Raw genomic sequence first — 20,021 nt, 5'->3', positions numbered from 1 at the left:
TTTAAGAAAAAGGACTCAGTACTATTAGAATAAACCTGATCATCCTCAAGGTAGCTATAACTGAAGCAAAGCTTGCTGTAACTACAGTGGTAGCACACAGAAAATCCTGAAGCATTTATCACCACCATCTTGGCTTGATTTAGCAAAGTTTTACCTTAAACCACTGGCAAATCAAGAAATTAAGTCAATGACTCTAAAAAGTTGATATTTCACTAGAACTTAGTTGTTTTTCCCCTACATATTTAAATAAACCGAATAGTTCACATGACTCTAGTACCTCCTGATGCCAAGTGACAGAGGGCACAGGCATGCATAACAGTTGCAGGAATCTCCCGAGTCAAGTATTTACATTGTATTTCACTGAGTCATGTAAGCGGTCTTCCACAAGACTCTGTTCACACTGGTCTTCAATCTTTATGACATGTATATGCAGATGATATATACAGAGGTGCATATATATTGGAAATTATGTCCTTACAGCCTTATAAAGGCATGACACTCACAGGTATCATGCATTGAGACAGATTCCGCAATATGCAACAGAGTGGTTGCTGATCACGGCACAATCATAGCAGGAAGAATATAATAAAGACAAACAAGGTTTGTCATTTTCAAATTCTAAATTAGAAAAAGGTCACGTTGGCTTATTATATCCAAATGATTTAAAAACAACCACCACAATATTAAATAGAATTGGTATGATTGGTTAAAGCATCCATAAGAAACTAGGAAATCTCACCTACAGGTATAAATTTTGGGATACATTTAAATGACAACTTTCCCTTTTTTAGTTCTGATTGACTTATCTAACATTTCTTCCTGCTTAGCAAGTCAAAAGATTTTAATAAATATTTAAAAGAGCACTTGCAACAAAAAAAAGACAGCAAAACACAAGGCATGAAACCATTTCATATCTATCTTCAGATTTAATTTATTCCATGTACGTATCAGCATACCGCTGTTTCGTTTTAAAAAGCAAAGTCAAATTTTAGTTTAGCAAAATATTAAGCTGTAACTACTGCTTAACTGAAACATTCTGGATTAAATAGGCTGCTGAAATAGGTTATAGTTTCGGAATTAGTACCAGTTTGGATGGACAAATCAGACTGTTTGGATTTCCATATTTATATCAGATAGGCTGCCTATGTTTCTTTAAAAACACTAACATTTACCAAAAGTATACAGATTTTTACACTTAATTTGTAAAATAGGTATGAGCTCTTCCTACTGATTTATCCAATGTAGATTTCTGATCCCATTCTAGTATTTCTAATGAGCACAAACAACCAGTTGCATCTCATTACTTTTGTTTGTACTCCAGAAATGTAGTAAAATGATTAACTACAGCTACAAAGTCAGTAGAGAGCTGTCACATAAAAGTCATATGTGGGTCCTGCAGCTTAGCAGGCTTAGGACGGAAGTTTCCATCCCCGCTATAACCACCTTAGCATAGCCCAAACAGCACCTGCAGGCTCTCTCAGCGTTAACCCATGCCTTGAGCTGGGAAACTACTAAGCCATAAATAAGTTCGACCTTGGTCTCAGCTCATAAGAGTGATAAGAATGTCACTGAGCCAGTAGAAAGTGCCGCCCCTAACTGAGTCTCAACCGGGCCCCAACCTCGAGGGCTGACCGGGATTCCCTCATGCTGGAGCCATGTCCACTGCAGCTGGGTGCGAGGTAAAGTGAATGGAACGGGACTCCCCGCAGACCTGAAAGGGACGTAAGCATTCCAAAGAGCCTTTGACTCCTTTAAACATTGTTCTATAGTGCTTTTGCTAGAGTGTACCCTGTGAACTGTAGTAGCAAGCGTAATAAAGTACGTTATTCCTAATTGGCTCTGTGTTGAAGCGCATCTACAACCGTTGGGCCCCGGCCCTGTGAATTGACAAGAGCCCACGAGAGATCCAGGTCCACAAACTCATTTAGAGATTCTTTTTTAATTGTTATGAATCCAATTGATACTTCATACCAAATCTTAAAAGTAAGTTAAAGACTGGACCTATACTACCTTGGCAGTGTTGCTTTTCACACAGCAGTCTCAATTTAAGAGTCTGACACTCAAAAGTTTAAAAAAAAAATCCTTTTGTTGAACCTCGCTCTGTTCTGAATATTACAGCACATAATATTCTCATTTATTTGGGAAACTCTTCACAATTGTGGGTAAGTGGAAGATGGGAGTTTTTACCATACCTTGTAGTGTCCTTACTTCAGTAAGTTAAATCATACTGTTATTTAATGAATGTTAGTTAAAACATTTTAAGTGAAGTGTTCTTATAAAGTATTTAAAATACTTAACCCCAAAATAGCCTTTACACATTTGAAGTGTGTATTTACAGGGAACAGTTGCAGCACTTCAACAGCGGTGGATATTTGCCAACCAGCGTACCCCATTGACAGAATGCAGAAATTACAGTTGAAAGATGGATTATATCATATGTAACAATGAATTTACTGGAATACTCTCTGGTTCCTGCATAGTCATCTCTCTCTTAAAAAGAATGATTAACTAACATTCACTTTTAGAACAAATTTGCAGGGGTTTTTGCATTAGACATAGAAGAACATCTGTTTGGTAACAATAAAACCCAACAGTTTCAAAAAAGCTTATTTGGCAATTTTGACTCCACCTTCCCACTTGCTGCCCAAAGACATTTCAGGTGGATATTTATGCCAGATTTCAGTCTATAGTATTTTTTTTTTTAAAAAAAGAAAAAGATTGTATCTAAAGTGTGAACAACTAACTATTGCTAAACTAATTATAATGGCTTCATTGGTTTAACCATCTCAGGGCCCTTCCTCTTAATGTTTAATTGGAGTTTAACTTTTCATGCTGAGTGTGAAGAAAATAAGTCTATTTAAACTATTTATTTGATAAGCGTGCGTCATTCTTCTTGTTCCACCTATAAAATAAGAGGTTGACATGTAAACAAATATACTGACTGCCATGAGAATTTGAGAAAATCTTCAATAAAAAGCTCTTCTCTGAAGTAAGTTAACTCTACAGTAGAAACAAATCCTTTGCTGCTCTTAAGTCCTGCCCTTTAATTCACATGCTATTCATTCATCACCATTCCTGAGATGATCAGAGTTGCTTAAAATTATGTAGATAACAAATGGGTTTTCTCTTTTGCAGACATTGTGTTTAAATACTTACCTGCATGATGAAGTTGTCCTTGTGGGACCAAAGGCATAAATTGGTCACAGTCAGTTGAGTGTCAGCAGCATTTATATAGGACTCTTTATGCATAAATATCAAGTATCTGATTTGCCCTGTAAAATACTATCTCCATTCTACAACAGGTATAGAGCTTAATCCTGTGTCCCATCCATTAACCCTAATATCTCCCACATGTTTGGCATACAAAAAGAATTACATGGGTTTCACTGCATCTTCAGGAATATAGTCATGAAGCAGATCAAGTACACAATTTAAAACCAAATAATTTAAAATTGCTTTTTAAAAGTAAACAACCTATACAATTCCATACAATTCTCCTCAACTGTCTGATTGAAGAAACATTTGCTGGCTAGCAAATGTAGTCAATAAAGCAGCATAATTTGTTACAGTTAAAATAATTGGTATTAAAAAGTAGATTTATAGCAGGCCAAAAAAAAAAAAAAAAAAAATCTAGATTTCAGAAGCAACATGGGGAAGAGCTACCTCACCCCAAATAAATGAGTTTTTCTGGTCACCAGAACAAACATTTTCCAAAAAATTCCAAAAAGAGTATAAAAATCACTGGAAAAACTGAAAGATCTACCACAAACTATACTACAAAGTAATGTTGTAAAATTTTGAAAAGGGTACAAAAAATTCTCATTTCTGTTAGACCAACATCAGGATTTATTTTCCAAAGTCTATTCTTTATGCTTTCACCAACTCAATAAATCTTAGCATACTTTTCTGTAAAAGTAAAATATATATGAAAGGTTGAGGTGTTTGTTTTATTCAGTTCCAGGCTTCTATTAAATTGAACAGTTGAATATTCAAGGCCAACCACTTTATTTCATCTGAACCCATCTACCTAATTTTTTTTTAAAAAAAGTGTTCTGTCACATTCATCTTAAAAGGATAAAAAAAATCACATTTCACTGAAGTTAGATGTATGACTTAGATACATTTCCTCTGTGTCAGGTGCAAGCACAAAAATCAGTTTTTTCAAAGATCCCAAGGAATTAGAAATGACTTCAGGTCTCTCTCTCAATAGTCTTGCATCCAGAGAAGCAAAATTTCCAATTTAAAATACAGTATTCTGATGTACTGTCTATCTCTGCAGTGAGTCCCTTCTCTGGATGCAGGATTTAGCAGAATTTGATCAGATTGTATAAAATATCTTCATTCTTCTAGCAAAACAGTGCGCAATGCATCTTCTCTATTGATCAATATTGAAGCTATTGCCCCATCATTAAACTCAAAAGAAGTTCCTCCATCTACCACCATGCAAGCATCCCAACAACGTGACCGGACACAAACTCTGCAAAAAAAGAGACAAGTATTACTCTCAGATTTCCTATAAAATAGTTAGAAAAAACAGTACTTCATACTGTTGGACAAGTCTATTTCTGATAGACTGAACAGCCTTTTTTGTGTGTTGGTAAATCAGAAAACATCCTAAGCCAGGGCGCATAAAAACTGGCTATTTTAAAATAAATGTATTTAAATTTAAAAACCATCTAAGTTTGTTTTTATTAAATAAATCTATTTAAAAAGTAAATTTGAAACTGATGGCCTATTTTTAGGCCTAAACTCATTGCAATCTATTAATATCAATTAAATAAAAAATATGTTTGCAGGAAAGTTTTAAAGAAAGTCAAAGCACTGAAGTCACTGGGTCAGAAGAAGAAACCAGAAATTGTTGAACAGCATAATCAACTTTTGACAGCAGTAGCTTCTTGTGTATACAGGAAAAACACCTTTAGTTCAGTTTAATCAATTAGTTAAATTAAATTACTACTTAATTCACCATTTAGACACCAATTGGGAGTTAGAAAAGCTGGAAAGCTTCTATTTCTCTTCCAAACTGTGAATTAAAACTAGGAGTAGGAGGAGAAGAGCTACGAGTCATAATATCTTGAAGAACATGTTGGCAGTCTGTTCAATTTACTTCATAAAAATATTTGCTTCAATAAATTACATTTAAATGCAAAACATGTTTTGATAAACTTTTTTTCTTATGTATCCAGCACATTTAAGGTCATTTTATTTAAGTAGAATAATAGAATACTAGGACTGAAAGGGACCTTGAGAGATCAAGTCCAGTCCCCTGCCCTCACGGCAGGACCAAGCACCCTATGCCACCATCTAAATTGTGGAAGAAGATATTGAACAGAACGGTCTCAAAACAGATCCCTGTAGAACCCCACTTGTTATGCCCTTCCAACATAGCTGTGAACCATGTTACTCTCTGAGAATGGTCAATGGTTAATAATGACTCTCTGAGAATGGTTATCCAGCCAATTATGCACCCACCTCAGAGTAGCCCCACCTGGATAGTATTTCCCTAGTTTATTGATAAGAAGGTAATGGAAGACTATATCAAATGTTTTACTAAAGTCTGAGTATACCATGTCCACTGCTTCATCCTAATCCACAAGGCTTGCTATCCTATCAAAGAAAGCTATCAGATTGGTTTGACGTGATTCGTTTTTTTACAAATCCATGCTGGCTGTTATCACATTATCTTCCAGATGTTTGCAGATGACTCCATACTTCCTTGCTCCATTATCTTCCCTGGCACAGAAGTTCAACTGACTGGTCTGTAGTTACTTGGGTTATTTCCCTTTTTATAGATGGGTACTATATTTGCCCTTTTCCAGTCTCCTGGAATCTCTCCATGACTTTTCAAAGATGATAGCTAAAGCTTCGGATATCTCCTCTATTTGCTCCTTGAGTATTCTAGGATGCATTTCATCAGGCTCTGGTGACTTGAAGACATTAACTTTTCTAAGCAATTTTTTACTTTTTTTTAATTTTAACTTCTAAATCTACCCCATTTTCACTAGTATTCACTATGTTAAACATCCTGTCACCATCAATCTTCTTTATGAAAACTGAAACAAAGAAGTCATTTCCAAGTTTCCTATTGTTTCTCCCTCTTCCCTGAGCAATGGGCCTACCCTATCCTTGGTCTTCCTCTTGCTTCTAATATATTTGCAGAATGTCTTCTTGTTACCAATTTTGTGTCTCACTAGACTGAGCTTGTTTTGTGCCTTCACCTTTCTAATCTTGCCCTGCGTACTTGTATTGTTTGCTTATATTCATCCTCTGTAATTTGACTTAGTTTCCACTTTTCATACAACTCCTTTTTTATATCATGTAAGATCTCCTGGTTAAGCCACGGTGGTCTCCTGCCATACTTTCTATCTTTCCTACACAGTGGAATATTTTGTTTTTGGGCCCTTAATGTGCCTTTGAAAAACTGCCACGTGTCTTCAGTTGTTTTTCCTCTTAGTCTTGCTTCCCATGGGACCTTACCTACCAGCTCTCTGCCTACTAAAATCTGCCTTCCTGAAATCTTTTGTCTCTATTTTGCTGCTGTTCTACTATTCCTTAGAATCATGAACTCTATGATTTCACGATCACTTTCACCCAAGCTGCCTTCCATTTTCAAATTTTCAGTGAGTTCCTCTCTATTGGTTAAAATCAAATCTAGAACAATTTCCCCCCCAGTAGTGCTCTCAACCTTTTGAAATAAGAAATTATCCACAATGCAGTCCAAGAACTTATTGGATAATCTGTGCCCTGTTGTGTTATTTCCAGACATATGTTGGGAAACTATGTCCTATGGGACATATGTCCCAAGCAGTGTTCCTTCTAAGATTTTCCATCCTGGAGCAGGTCGAATTTTCATTTGGTCAGGTTGAAATTTCTTATGTGGAACACCAATATTGAGGTAGTATGTGGATGTGCAAAGAGCAATGCTTACAAGTATTTAATATGAAATCAAACAAAGAAAATTAATACTACCCTTGGCTGAGGAAGTGGGTTGTGCCCACAAGAGCTCATGATACTATTTATATATTTTTGATAGTCTAAGGTGCTACAGGATGGACTGAGTGCTGGCAGTACTGATCATCATAGCTTACTTCATTAATTGCTGCATAAAGTGCAAAGCAGGAAAAATAGAGGAACAAATCAAAGCACTCATTAGGGACACAGGCAAATAGGGGAAATAAGTTCCTTTAATTGGTTATGGAAGGCCTGTTTTGAAGTATCTTGTTAATTCACATAATTACTTTACTAATGTGGCTGTGGTTCCTGGTGGCAGCCTCCCATTGCCCACTGAGCCCACCATGTGGGTACAGTTCCTGGTGACACTTGGCCTTAACCCCCAGCAGCCTTATCAGCAATGGGAGCAGCAGCCCCTCAGTGTGGCTCTGGCCACCAGAGCAGCTATCCAAGCAGCTCTCGCCAATGCAGCCCTGTCCCCAGGCCATGGGAGCAGCTACGTCACTCACCTTCAGGTCCAGCAGGAAGGTTGAGAGCTGCTGCATGGCTCCAGGAAGGAGGTGGGCGGGCTCATAAATTTTTGTGCATGCACCTTAGAAGGAACCCTGGTCCCAACTAATAAAACCTTTTCATAATGCTCATTTCTGTACATTAATTGAATTTCCATTCAAATAAAGCTTGGATAATTCATAAGCAACAAAAATTAACCATTCAAGGTAGTGTTTTTCAACCTTTTTCATTTGCATAACCTTCAACTTTGAATAGAACTGCAGACCCCTTTGTAAATCTTAAACATGCTCTACAGACCCTCAGATGTCTGCGGAACATAGTAGTTTTCAACCTGATCAAGTAAATAAAAAACACTTAATTCACTATGCAATAATTAAAAAACTGAAAATTAAGAATCCTAATAAGTGTAAGATATGCTATATAGAAAGGTATATACATAACATATGTTTCTAGTTAGTAAAAAGAAATAGTAAATTTAGTGTAAAAACTGTATTTAACTGCAAAACAAGCTGTTTTTAATGTAATTATCAATCACTAAAAATCAACCACACTTGAGGAAAATAACTTTAATTTACAAATGCAAAACAAGATTAAAAATCAATTATATCTGTCCTCATCCATATAGAATCCCAATGAAAGGATGCATGATTCTTCAAGCATCTTTTCAAACAAACCTCAAACTGTATTAAACAGTAAAAAATAAACAGTATTAGCACTTTACTTAGGAGACTGTAAGAATCTACATAAAGGATGAAAGTAGCCACCCAAATGGAGAATTATTCTGTCCGCTAGGAAAAAAAAGACATACCCTACACAGCGTGACTGTTCAAACAATAAGAATGCAGCAGTTCAGATAAGTTTTAAAAAGAAACTACAATTCAGCCCATTAAATGCTGACTTGCTTATTGGAAGATTTCTTACAATACTACATGGAACATCACCCAGTTCAGCACAATGCTACATATTTGATGTCCAATTAACTCACATACATCAATTCATCATTGTATACAGCAAAAGCAATTTCAGCATTTCCAGTTAGTAGCTCTAGTGATTTTCAAACAAAGTAAAAGATTTACAAATTCTTCATTGTATGTGAAACAGACGTGGGTGGGCAGATAGGAATGATTTTACCTTTCATTGCTACCGAAGTGCAAGCTTGAAGGTGATATTGCTTATTAGAAAATCCCTTATGTAGCATTGGCCGATTACTGTTAATATTAAATGGGTTTCACTACCACATATTTTAAGCTAAAACTTAAAATGTATTTTCTAAAGGCAGCTTCTTCTAATACTGAACGAAACACCAACAGACATTACCACTATCATATTCTTCCAGATAACTTACATTTAAAATGAAAAGGAATTCAACTGTTGGGGCTGATCCTTCACAACATGTAGAAAGTGAGAATAGCATTAATAAAAATAAGTTTTGAAAAATGTCATATTGAACAAAAATGGGACAGCAATTAAAGCAAGAAGAATCCTAAGGCCATAAATCTACACATGCGAGGAACATAGTGATGGATTAAGACGTAGATGGGCAATATACAGGCAGTCCCCAGGTTACGTACAAGATAGGGACTGTAGGTTTGTTCTTAAGTTGAATCTGTATGTAAGTCGGAACTGGCGTCCAGATTCAGCCGCTGCTGAAACTGACCGCCAGTTCTGACTTACATACAGAATCAACTTAAGAACCCCAAGCATCCCCAAGTCAGCTGCTGCTGAAACTGATCAGCAGCTGATTCCAGGAAGCCCGGGGCAGAGCAACTCTGCCTCGGGCTTCCTGTAGTCAGCGCTGGTCAGTTTCAGCAGCGGCTAAATCAGGACCCCTGACCAACCCAGCAGCACCCCATCTGCTCTGCCCCAGGCGTCCTGATTCAGCCGCTGCTGAAACTGACCAGCAGCGGCTGAATCAGGACCAGAGCAGCTGGGGTGCTGCTGGGTTGGACCAGTAGCGCCCAGAGCGGCGCTGCGGGACCAACCGGCAGCACCCCAACTGCTCTGCCACAGGCGTCCGGAGAAAAGCCTAGTCTGGTGGGGGGGGGGGGGGCGTACTAGCTGCCCCCCCCCCCCTCCCCCCCCCCCCAGCAGACCAGGAAGACATGGGCGGCGGACCGAGAAGCACCGCAGTCCCGCCGCCTGGGTCCTCCGCGGGACAGCTGCGGGGCGTCTGGGCTGTCCCGCTGCCAGCTTCCCCCGCGGCTTTGCAAAGCCGCGGGGAAGCCGGCGGCGGAGCAGTCCAGGCGCGCCTGGGCTGCCTCACTGCCCGAGCCCCCCCGCGGCTTTGCAAAGCGCGGGGAAGCCGGCAGCGGAGCAGTCCAGGCGCGCCTGGGCTGCCTTGCTGCCCGAGCACCCCCCTCCCCGCGGCTTTGCAAAGCCGCGGGGGGGGCTCGGGCAGCGAGGCACCCCAGGCGCGCCTGGGCTGCCCCGCCGCTGGCTTCCCCGCGGCTTTGCAAAGCCGCACGGGGGGGGGGGGAGAGGGGGCTCGGGCAGCAGGGCTGCCCCTCTGCCCGAGCCCCTCCCCGGCTTTGCTCTGCGTCTTCCTGGTCTGCAGACCAGGGAGACGCAGAGCAAAGCCCCAGAGTACGCGGGCAGCAGAACCGCGAGGTCCCGCAGTCCGTGTACTCTGGGGCAGCCCCGTTCGTAACTGCGGATCCGACATAAGTCGGATCCGCGTAAGTCGGGGACTGCCTGTAGTCCTAAACCATGGTCAGAAGGTAACTGTTAATTTAGAAAACAGTAAAGTTTCTTTCCTTAGGGTCACAAAGAAAAGCTTAAACACATGACCCAAATATGTATCCCTGATGCAGCGATGTCAGCCTGAGAATGCAAAAAGATTGAAACAATAGCTCTGAGGTGTGAACTGGCCTATGTATCACCCCAGAAATTGGTGACAGAAAAATGCAGTATGCCCAAGTCCACAAACACATGCAGATTCAACCCCCACTACTATCCCTTACCCCTGCTGGGGAAAGAGAAGGTCCAGGCACGCTTCGGGGAGGAGGCAGGGAAGAGGCCTGGTGGGGATTTGAGAGAAGGGGTGAAGTGGGAGCCCCTGGCAAAATGTGAAGTGACACACATTTAAAGCAAGATCACACGTGAGGTGCGTGCTGATTGCACACAACATTGTGAGGGTATGTCTACACTACCACCCTAGTTCAAACGAGGGTGGTAATGTAGTCAACCGGAGTTGCAAATGAAGCCCGGGATTTGAATTTCCCGGGCTTCATTTGCATGTTGCCGGGCGCCGCCATTTTTAAATGTCCGTTAGTTCGGACTCCGTGCCCCGCGGCTACACGCGGCACGAACTAGGTAGGTTCCAGGAAACCTAGTCCGAACTACCTAGTTCGTGCCGTGTGTAGCCGCGGGGCATGGAGTCCGAACTAGCGGGCATTTAAAAATGGCGGCGCCCAGCAACATGCAAATGAAGCCCGGGAAATTCAAATCCCGGGCTTCATTTGCAACTCCAATTGACTACATTACCACCCTAGTTCAAACTAGGGTGGTAGTGTAGACATACCCTGAGATCTGTGCATGCCTTTTGCTCCTTTATATTACTTTTGCCAGCAATTTAATTTGCTGCTAATAATGGATCACTGTGTTGAAAAAGCATGATAAGGGAGAATCAAGTGTGAAATATTTAATTTTATTCTTGTGGTCATAGAGCATGTGATCAATCTTGCAGCCCACTGAGATGGAGGGTCACTCATGCCACCCACTCACTAGCTTTGGTTACCCATCAATGATTTAGAAGAATGAATATTATTTTCTAATGCTATCCAATGAATGTCAATAATTTCTATTTATCACAGTTTTCATCCACGACCGAAAAGTCTTAAGAAACCGACATCTTCTTCCAACCATACTTAAACAAGGAAAAAAGTTCCAGTAAAGCTAAAGACCAATCCTGATCCTCATGTTATCTTCAAATATGGTTAATTTAAACATAGCTTTTATTACATGATTGTTCTCTTTTGAGGTAAGAGTCGAATGTCCTGCCTCCTATCTCTGATGAAAGAAATAGGTCCCCGAAAGTCTTTTGCAGTATGAAAATGGGAACTACTTCAACTCTGCAAAGCCTAACCTCAGAAACAATGATAGAGATGCAGCCCTGTTAGTCTGGTCTAGCTGAAACTAAAGACACTATGTAGCACTTTAAAGACTAACAAGATGGTTTATTAGGTGATAATCTGTGGGCCAGACCCACTTCCTCAGATCAATATATGGAAGAAAACAATGTTACTGATCTCTGGCCTGGGTAGACTGCTGCTGCCTGAGTAAGTTTCATGTAGTAGGCTATGTTTACTCTGCACAGCTTACAAAGACAAGCCTTGCCACTATGAAGCATGCAGTGTAGCTCATCCTGACCGACAAAAGTTTTACCAATGAAAAAAGCCAGCAAAGAGAGCTCTCTCCTGCAGACAAATACCAGCTATGCTGCATGCTTTATTGCAGCCAGGCTTTAGCAGCGCAACTGTGCCACTATAAGGAGTGTAGTGTAGACACTGCCTTTGTCTGGACAGCTTTAGGAGGGAGGACTTATATTGAAAGCTTCAGGTTTTTTCACAGAGATAGGAACATTGTATAGATTCTTATGCTCATACTACCACCCATGCGTTTTCTGCAAGAAAAGTCTCACTAAATACAAACCTCCCCTTAGGCAAGGGTTCTCTCAGACTTCCTAAGAAAAGAGGTTTCTAGCCAGCCCACAGATCAACAATTCCTTTGCAAAGGAGCATTGGTTTGCAGAGCAGAAAGGGGAGAACATGGCAGCAGAATCTCACTGCTAGGAGAAAAACAGTGACTTGCCACCTTTATTGAGGATGACTTGTGTGATTTTTGGAAAGATAATTTCATAGAAACAAAGCAATCTTACTTGGAATTTCAAGATTTAACAAAAGCGACAAGGAGTCCTGTGGCACCTTATAGACTAACAGATGTATTGGAGCATAAGCTTTCGTGGGCAAAGACCCACTTTGTGCATCTGACGAAGTAGGTCTTTGCCCATGAAAGCTTATGGTCCAAAACATCTGGTAGTCTATAAGGTGACACAGGACTCCTTGTTGCTTTTGCAGATCCAGAATAACACGGCTACCCTCTGAAGATTATCCAGATTTTATCTCTGCACTATCCCATCTTTAATTTTTGTACCAAACAAAATAAGTGTAAATTTATACTCAAACAGAAGGTCTAAAATTCGGAATATGCAAATGGTGGTGACTAGTAATTGTTGAGAAGTCATCTTACATCAAAAGCTTCCTGCTTTAATCATTTTCTCATGCAACTATTTTGGGGGGCCTTGATCACATGCAGACCTCAACAAAGAAGGAAACTCCTTGATTTTATTCAGTTTGATAAATAGAGAAGAAGACACTTGCTTCTGACTCAATAAGGACAAAGAAACCTGAGCATCAAGCACATTTAAGTCAAGCTCTCAGACTACCTATTTTGTTTTACATATTAGTTAAACATTAAGTATTCAATTTCTTTTATAGGCAATACTTACTTTGAAAAGAACCCACGCTGCAGACTACTTGAGAAAACCCGGTTTACAATAGGCTCTCGAATACTGAAAAACATCTTTGGTTCTTCTGGACTATACAGCAGGGAGTCATTATATTCATTTGTTACTGTAAGCACAGAAATTGAATCATCAATGTTCAAGGTTGCACATTTCAGGCAGAGAAATAGTTCCACTATCAAACTGGTATTTAGATAGCATTTATGTTTTTTTGAAAGTGCTCAGTTAGAATACCAAGGATTTATCTTTACAGTTCCATTGCATGAGTAACCACTAACAGGGTCACTCAATTCATAATGGTCAATTCAAAATATTAGTTCTCAATTGTAAAGATCTGAAATTCTCTATCAAAATTTTTATGCCTGTTACAAATTAAAGTATAAAGATTCTAGAATTGCATGTATGATGATTCTAGAAATCATATGGTATATAATATTTAATTAAATGTGCTTCCTCTTAAGGAAAAACTGCTGTTTAGTGTAATAAAACACTTTTAAGTGCTGTAATTGTTAAGTAACAGGATACAACCAATATGACTTATTAAAAATATGTTATAAAACTATAACTTTAAAACTTTTATTTATTTTAAAAGTTGTGATTTTCACTAACCTTTCTGTACTAGTTCCCTGCTCAAAGGAAGATTCAAGCTCTCGTGCTTTTTAGCTGTTGAACCAAAGGAAGAAAGGGACCCAATTAGACTGGATCTTCTTCAGATATAATTAACATGTAATGCTTTCTGTGCTGTCAACTCACCAATCTTAAGGATCTCTTCAACAGCCTGGGTTGCCACCTTGTTAATATTATAAGACCTAAACAAAGAAGAGAGTGTTTGGTAAGTAAAGTGAGACAATCTCTTCCATAAAAATTTCAAAATTAATCAGGAGAAAAAAATGTTTATAATCAAATTTGAGCAAAGATAACCATTTCAGAAAATGCCTTAACACAACTGTTGGATTAAAAATGATCTACATTTTGGAAAGCACAGTAATCCAAAATTGAAGTCTAATTAAATAATGAAAGGATTGGAAACACACAGATACATTTACACAAATGATCTTAACTCTGCCTTTGTTGCCATCCTTAATTACACCAAAATGACAATTGTTTTCTTTATATCTAAAAGGATAATCAACTCCAAACTGGAAAATTGAATAGTGTATGTGCATAGCCCTCTTACCCTCATTCTTCCACCTACGTGCTGGACCTAGGATTGCCAACTCTCCAGGATTGTCTTAAAGCATTGGTGGGCAACCTGCGGCCCATTGGGGATTTGTGTGTGGCTAACCAGACATTTTGTTTACTACTGCTCTCATGCAGAATTGCCAGACACAGTTCTTAAGAGACCCTAGGACAGGAGAGGGCAATAATTTTTTACAGAGGCCACTCCAAGAATATTAATGGAGGAGTCGCAGGGCCTGAGATGGAGGCTGGGTGCAGACGGGAGCTTGCAATAAAGGACTGGGATGCAGGAGAGGGTGTGTGGTTGGGGGAGGGGGGAGAGAAGTTTGGGTGAAGAAGGTAGTTGTGACCTGGATTAGGGGGACTAGGGTTGTGCTCTGGGGAGGGGTTTGGAGTGCAGGATCTGGAAGGGGATATGGGTGCAGGAGATAGGGCACAGGGTTTGAGGTAGTAGATAGGGGGGCAAAGAGTTGAAGTGCCAGAGGCTGGCTTTGGCAGGGAGATTGTGCTGGAGGTGTGAGCAGCGTGCAAATCCCTTTCCTCCCTCTCCCAGACTCAGAGCTGTTCAAACAGAGCCCTGTAATGGCTGCATTCTCAGCACCATGTGGGGGACAGGCAGGGAGTCTTCCCTGAGGTTCCCCACTGCATCTGCGTGCCAGATCTGTAAGCTTGGAAAGGAAAGGTGGAAAAAAGGAGGCAGAGAAGGCTGTTTGGGTGATTTCCAAATATGCATCTCCATGCTTTCCAAAACAAGTGTCAGTTTTTTTTCTAGATTGCCGTTTCAGGCAGTTTTAAGAGATGGCTGCTCAACAAGAGTCGATAGTTCAGTGATATGAAATTGATGAACTCTCCAAGTCAGCCAGGCTGGTTCCTTCCTCCTTGCCCTCCATAGGCCACATCATCTACAGATGGATTCTTCCTCACATTTGCCAAATCCTATGTCCCCCAATCACTCTCCTGATCCTCCAAGGCCTTCCCTTTCCATCATGTAATCATCTGCCACTCCTAGCAAGAACCATCTATGACACATGATAGGCAGAAAAACTGAGCATACATTGATCATAATGATTTCTCTTTTAAATGATGCATGTGTTACTTATCAGATAGAAACTTGGTTTATGGCAACCCATATTGCCCAAAAAAATTGACCTGATGTACTAAAAGTTAAAGACAATGAACATATCGGAGAAAAGTAGTAACACTAACTTACCAGGCTTTTGACCCTGTTCCAGTGCATACATTGAGCCCTGAACTCTTCTGCTTTTCCCATGGACCATCATCAACTGATACCTCATAGTAGGAGGCCCTATGAAGCGAGAATTTAAAACTGGGTTTGCAGGATTTATAGTTCACCCTGAATAAGACAGAACACATAGCCTTATATCAGGCATGTAGAAATCTAGAATGACCACTTTCAAATATGCTGACAATTTCACAACAGATTTTTGTACAGATGATTGTTGATATAGAGCTAAATATTGCTTTGTGACAGTTTTTAGTGAACTACTTTGCTAGCAAAAACATTAATTTGCATTGTGTCATCTGCAAGAATCACAAAGGTAAGCTGTGTTGGTACCTTTCAAAGTTGTCCAATCAACACTAAAGTGTTAGTTTGAACTTTTTTGGGGGGGGGCGGGGTTCCTATAAAATACTTTCTAGTTATTACAAAATAGCTTATAGCATATTTTGAAAAAAATAGTGTTTTCTGTATTTTAACGTGAGCTTTTCTAAGCAGATTTCTCAACTGTTGATACTATTCCTACTGCATTCCATGCAGATTAGAAACTCTTTATAGTTTATATACTGGCCACAACTTTGCATACAGTTGCAATTTCTGCACTTTCAGAAATGCAACAGCTATCTCCATTTGTACAGTTGTAACTATCTTCACAGTTGTTGAACTACTGCATAAGCCATGCTAGTGCTATAATTTGGTCTCATGTTACCAGATTATACCAGAAAACAAACTGGTAGGAAATTCTATGAAGAGGAAATATTGTAATGCCAGTAAGAAAGAGCACAGCTTCAAACCAAAATTGTGATTACTTCAATAGCAAGTAATAAATCCAAATAGATTCTTAAAATAACTTTGACTTAATTAAAATCATGAAGTCTTGTTTGTGCTCTATATAAATTCCTTAAAAACAAAAATGTAGTAAACTAGCAGTCTTGTTACATGAGCATCTTGGAAAGCCATCGGTTTTTCATACAACAATGGCATTACACTTCTGTGTAGGCTACACTGTGTGGCATTTTTCTCAACTATTTTGCCTCAAAACTTCCCTGTGCTAGGGCTGCTGAAATATGAAAGTTAGTTCTGTTTGTAAATCCAATCTAGATCATGCAATGTAGCCTCCCGATAACAAGATGTATATCAGCAGCACACATTCATTAGTAATTTGAGTCACATTTCAAAAGATCTTCTTATAAAGTAACTACATGGGCGATGAAAGCTCTTATCTGGATAGACTGGGAATAAAACACCTTAAAAAAGGATCTTAATTAACTTTTTTTTTTTTAACATGAATGCAGAGCTTTGGTAGTGCACATTTTAAAATAACTCAACATGGAATTCAACCCCCATCCCCTATTTATTTTGAAATTGAACCTTTAATAACTCCATTCATCTGAAGAAGAGGGTTTTGCCATGAAAGCTCATGATCAGGGCTCGACAAATAATGCAGTCTACTCGCCCGTGGCAAGTAGACTGCAACCCAGAAGAGCTGGGTTTGGGCGATCTGTGCATGCTCATGATACTATCTACATGATACTATCTACATGAGCCCTGCTCATGATACTATCTACATGTTGTGTTAGTCTTTCCGGTGCTTCCAGACTATTTGTTATTTTTTAAGTTTTTTCAACATGGAAAGACGGAGGAAACTAAAATCAAGTTATTAACAAATGGAGCGCACAAAGTAGATGACATGTCAAACACAATGGTGAGCATTTATAGAACAGCCAGTAGTTATTCCAATATCATGACTCATTTTCTTTACTGACCTGTGAGTAAATTCTTATAGGGAACTTTAAAGCCTTTCCTAGTAGATTCTTTCCACTGTTGCTGGGACAAAAGCTTAAATAAGTGCTTGTATTTTTGTCTTTCTATGTTTTCATAAAGCAACCAGACCTGTGGCATCTACATGTCATCTCTAAATTATCTTCAAAGCATTGCACAAATACCAGTATTACCCTAACAGGGTTACAATACAATGTACAAGAAACAGTCAATCCTAGTTGTACTATTTTTGCTATAAGAATCTCTGATCCAGGACATGTTCCTAAAAGGAACATCTGCAACTGTGCTTATGGAATGCAATGTAATCAAATAGTGTTTTCTATATTATGTAGATTCAAAGAGCAAAAATACTATTTTCTCAAGTAAAAGGCTGGAGCACCTGTGCACCTCTATTTCAGTGGTTAACTGATTTTTCGGACTTGGGATGTAAAATCCCGTTTAGAGTTAAACCTAGGTATCTGGAAAACTAGAGGAAAAGGTAATAATAGAGGTTACCTACACTTCTGTAACTGTTGTTGATGTGTTGCACGCCTGTTCCACTGTAGGTATGTGTGCTCGTTTCATGCACACTTCTTGGAGAACTCTTTTCCCCTCAGTGGTACCTGAGAGGCAGCTCAAGCTCCCCTCTCTGTGTACTGCAGTAAGGAAGTGGAGATTTCCCCCAAGCTCCCTCAGTTCCTTTATACTGGAGAGACTCTGATAGAGAGGGGAAGGAGGACAGGCTGTGGAATAGACAGGTGCAATGCTCCAAGAAGAACAGTTACAGAAGGTAGGTAACCATTTTTTCTGTGAGTACTTGTTTGTGTCCATTCCACTGTAAGTCACACATGAGCAAACATACATGGAAGTGAGCTCAGAGTCTATCTGAACAGTAACTGAAGGACAACTCATCCGAAAATGGCATAAGAAGAAGAAAAAATTTGGACTGATGACCAGTTGCAGCTTTACAAATGCCTAAAATTGGCCTACGAGTCAAAAATGCTGCCATTGTTGCCTGTGTTCAAGAAGAACATGCTGTAATGCTGTCTAGTAAATCTCCAGCTCACACCAAGGCAGCAGGCTAATTCACTCACAGACTCATAGAAATCAAAAGTGTCAAAAGCCATCATAATATGTTGTAGCATAGTTCAAAGGAAATGTAATAGTATTGTCTTCATTTATCTGTAACCTTTGGACTGGTATATTACAATGTGAATCTCACACATACAACCTGCACTTAATTTGTCCTTAAATCAAAGGATGAGAATGAGTGTTTAGATGAGAATTTACTCAATGGTCTAGAACCACATGAAAACTAAGGGACTGTCTGGATGGATATAACTAAATGTACAATTTATGTCTGTGACTGAATTGCCCATTAACTGGAATTGAACCCTGAGAACTGTAAACGTGAAGCATGCTAACTTCAAAACAAGGGTTGTTGCAATCAGCAATGGGAAATCTACAAGCTCATGGTGTTATGGAACACCGTGCAATATGACTTTCCAGGGAAGACTGCTTGGATAACATGGAAATTAGCTACAACCTTGGAGAGAAATGTTGGGTGACTGTTTGCCCATCCTTCTAGCTGAGATGGTAGCCATTAAGAATGCTACTTTCATACAGAAGTCATGCGAAGAGCAACTTGCAGGAGTTCAAAGGTTACCCTTAATGGGTAACTCATGATGGTTGTATTACATCACAACATGGAAAGAAGCATCCTTTAAGTTGATGGCAACACACCAGATCTCCAGGGGGAATAACCACCAGTTTAACCACGTGGAATTTAAATCTTCTCCAGAAATGGATTTAATTATTAGATACAAAATAGAGCCTCTTTCATTTTGAATCAGAAAGTATTGGAAATAAAGTATTTCCTGACAGCAGAATTTCCTCTATGACCCCAGCTTGAAGAAGCTACAAGACATTCTACTGAAGGATGATCTCATGGGAGTGGTTCTTGAAGGATGGTTGTGGGAAGAAGCAGAAAGGAACTGGCGAGAATGCCTCAATTCTATCATGCATAACATCCACTGGTCTGATGTTATATGGTCCCCACTTGGAAAGTGGAATAAGCAGTGGGAAAACAAAGGAGGGAAATGGATGGAAGTACAGTAACTACACTCAACCAAAGCATTAAAATGTTTGTTTGAATGAGGTGAATGGAGAGAATGAACCTGCTGCAGTAGAGGGCAGTAAAAGACACCTCCTCTAACTCCTGCCCTTTCTCCTCAACTGAGACTGGGGAAGATCATGATATCTATATGGCTTCTGAGAACAGAACTGTTTCCTCTCTGCCATAATATTATTAATTCCAAGAGGTGTTAATGTTGCCTCAGAACCTTTTAAGCTATTAAGCCTTATCGAAAACAGAGACACTTTCAAAAATAAGGTCCTAAATGTTCTGCTGGGCTTCTGCACGGAGACAAGATGATTGTAACCATTAACATCTTCTCATGATGATAGCTGATGCCATGATTCAAGCTGTCACATCTGCACCATCTGAACTATCTTGCAGAGCAGTTCTGGAAATCAGATTGCCCTCATGGACCTTTACCTCAAACTCCTACTTACATCTTTTGGCAGTTTGTCTGTAAATTATATAATCTCCCAGATGGTGAAGGCATGGCAGCCCAAGTGTGCCTGCTAGTTTGCAATCATAAGTTGTAGACTACCTGTAAGTCCAATAAAGTCCAGGCTATTCGCTACTTTGCCTTTCAGGATCAATTCTTGGTGACCCTGTATCTCCCATTCATTAGCAGCTACCATGACCAAGGAACCAAGGGGAGGTAAGAGGTAGGGAGGAGGCTTTTGGGATCTCCAGTCTCCCAGCTGGGCTGCAGCAGCCAGGAGAGTAGAGGA

The 20,021-nt window shown here is 39.7% G+C and overlaps 1 protein-coding gene across 2 annotated transcripts in view; it reads right to left on the bottom strand.

Moving 5' to 3' along the window:
- Positions 1–2,707: 2,707 nt before the first annotated feature.
- The window catches only part of NADK2 (NAD kinase 2, mitochondrial), a 48,639-nt gene continuing 31,325 nt past the window's right edge, over positions 2,708–20,021 (bottom strand). Inside the window, exons 8-12 of one of the 2 annotated variants that reach the window (XM_006116756.4) lie at positions 15,372–15,515; positions 13,736–13,791; positions 13,592–13,645; positions 12,968–13,091; positions 2,708–4,477 (exon numbers count right to left, since the gene is read on the bottom strand). In XM_006116756.4, the coding sequence (XP_006116818.2) occupies positions 4,339–4,477; positions 12,968–13,091; positions 13,592–13,645; positions 13,736–13,791; positions 15,372–15,515 (517 nt within the window). In that variant the 3' untranslated portion in view covers positions 2,708–4,338. The remainder of the gene's footprint in view (positions 4,478–12,967; positions 13,092–13,591; positions 13,646–13,735; positions 13,792–15,371; positions 15,516–20,021) is intronic. The other variant, XM_075932538.1, reaches the window with a different exon arrangement.

This window comes from Pelodiscus sinensis, chromosome 6 (genome assembly GCF_049634645.1).
Source record: "Pelodiscus sinensis isolate JC-2024 chromosome 6, ASM4963464v1, whole genome shotgun sequence".
NCBI lineage: Eukaryota > Metazoa > Chordata > Testudines > Trionychidae > Pelodiscus > Pelodiscus sinensis.
This window is presented reverse-complemented; position numbering and strand designations above follow the sequence as displayed.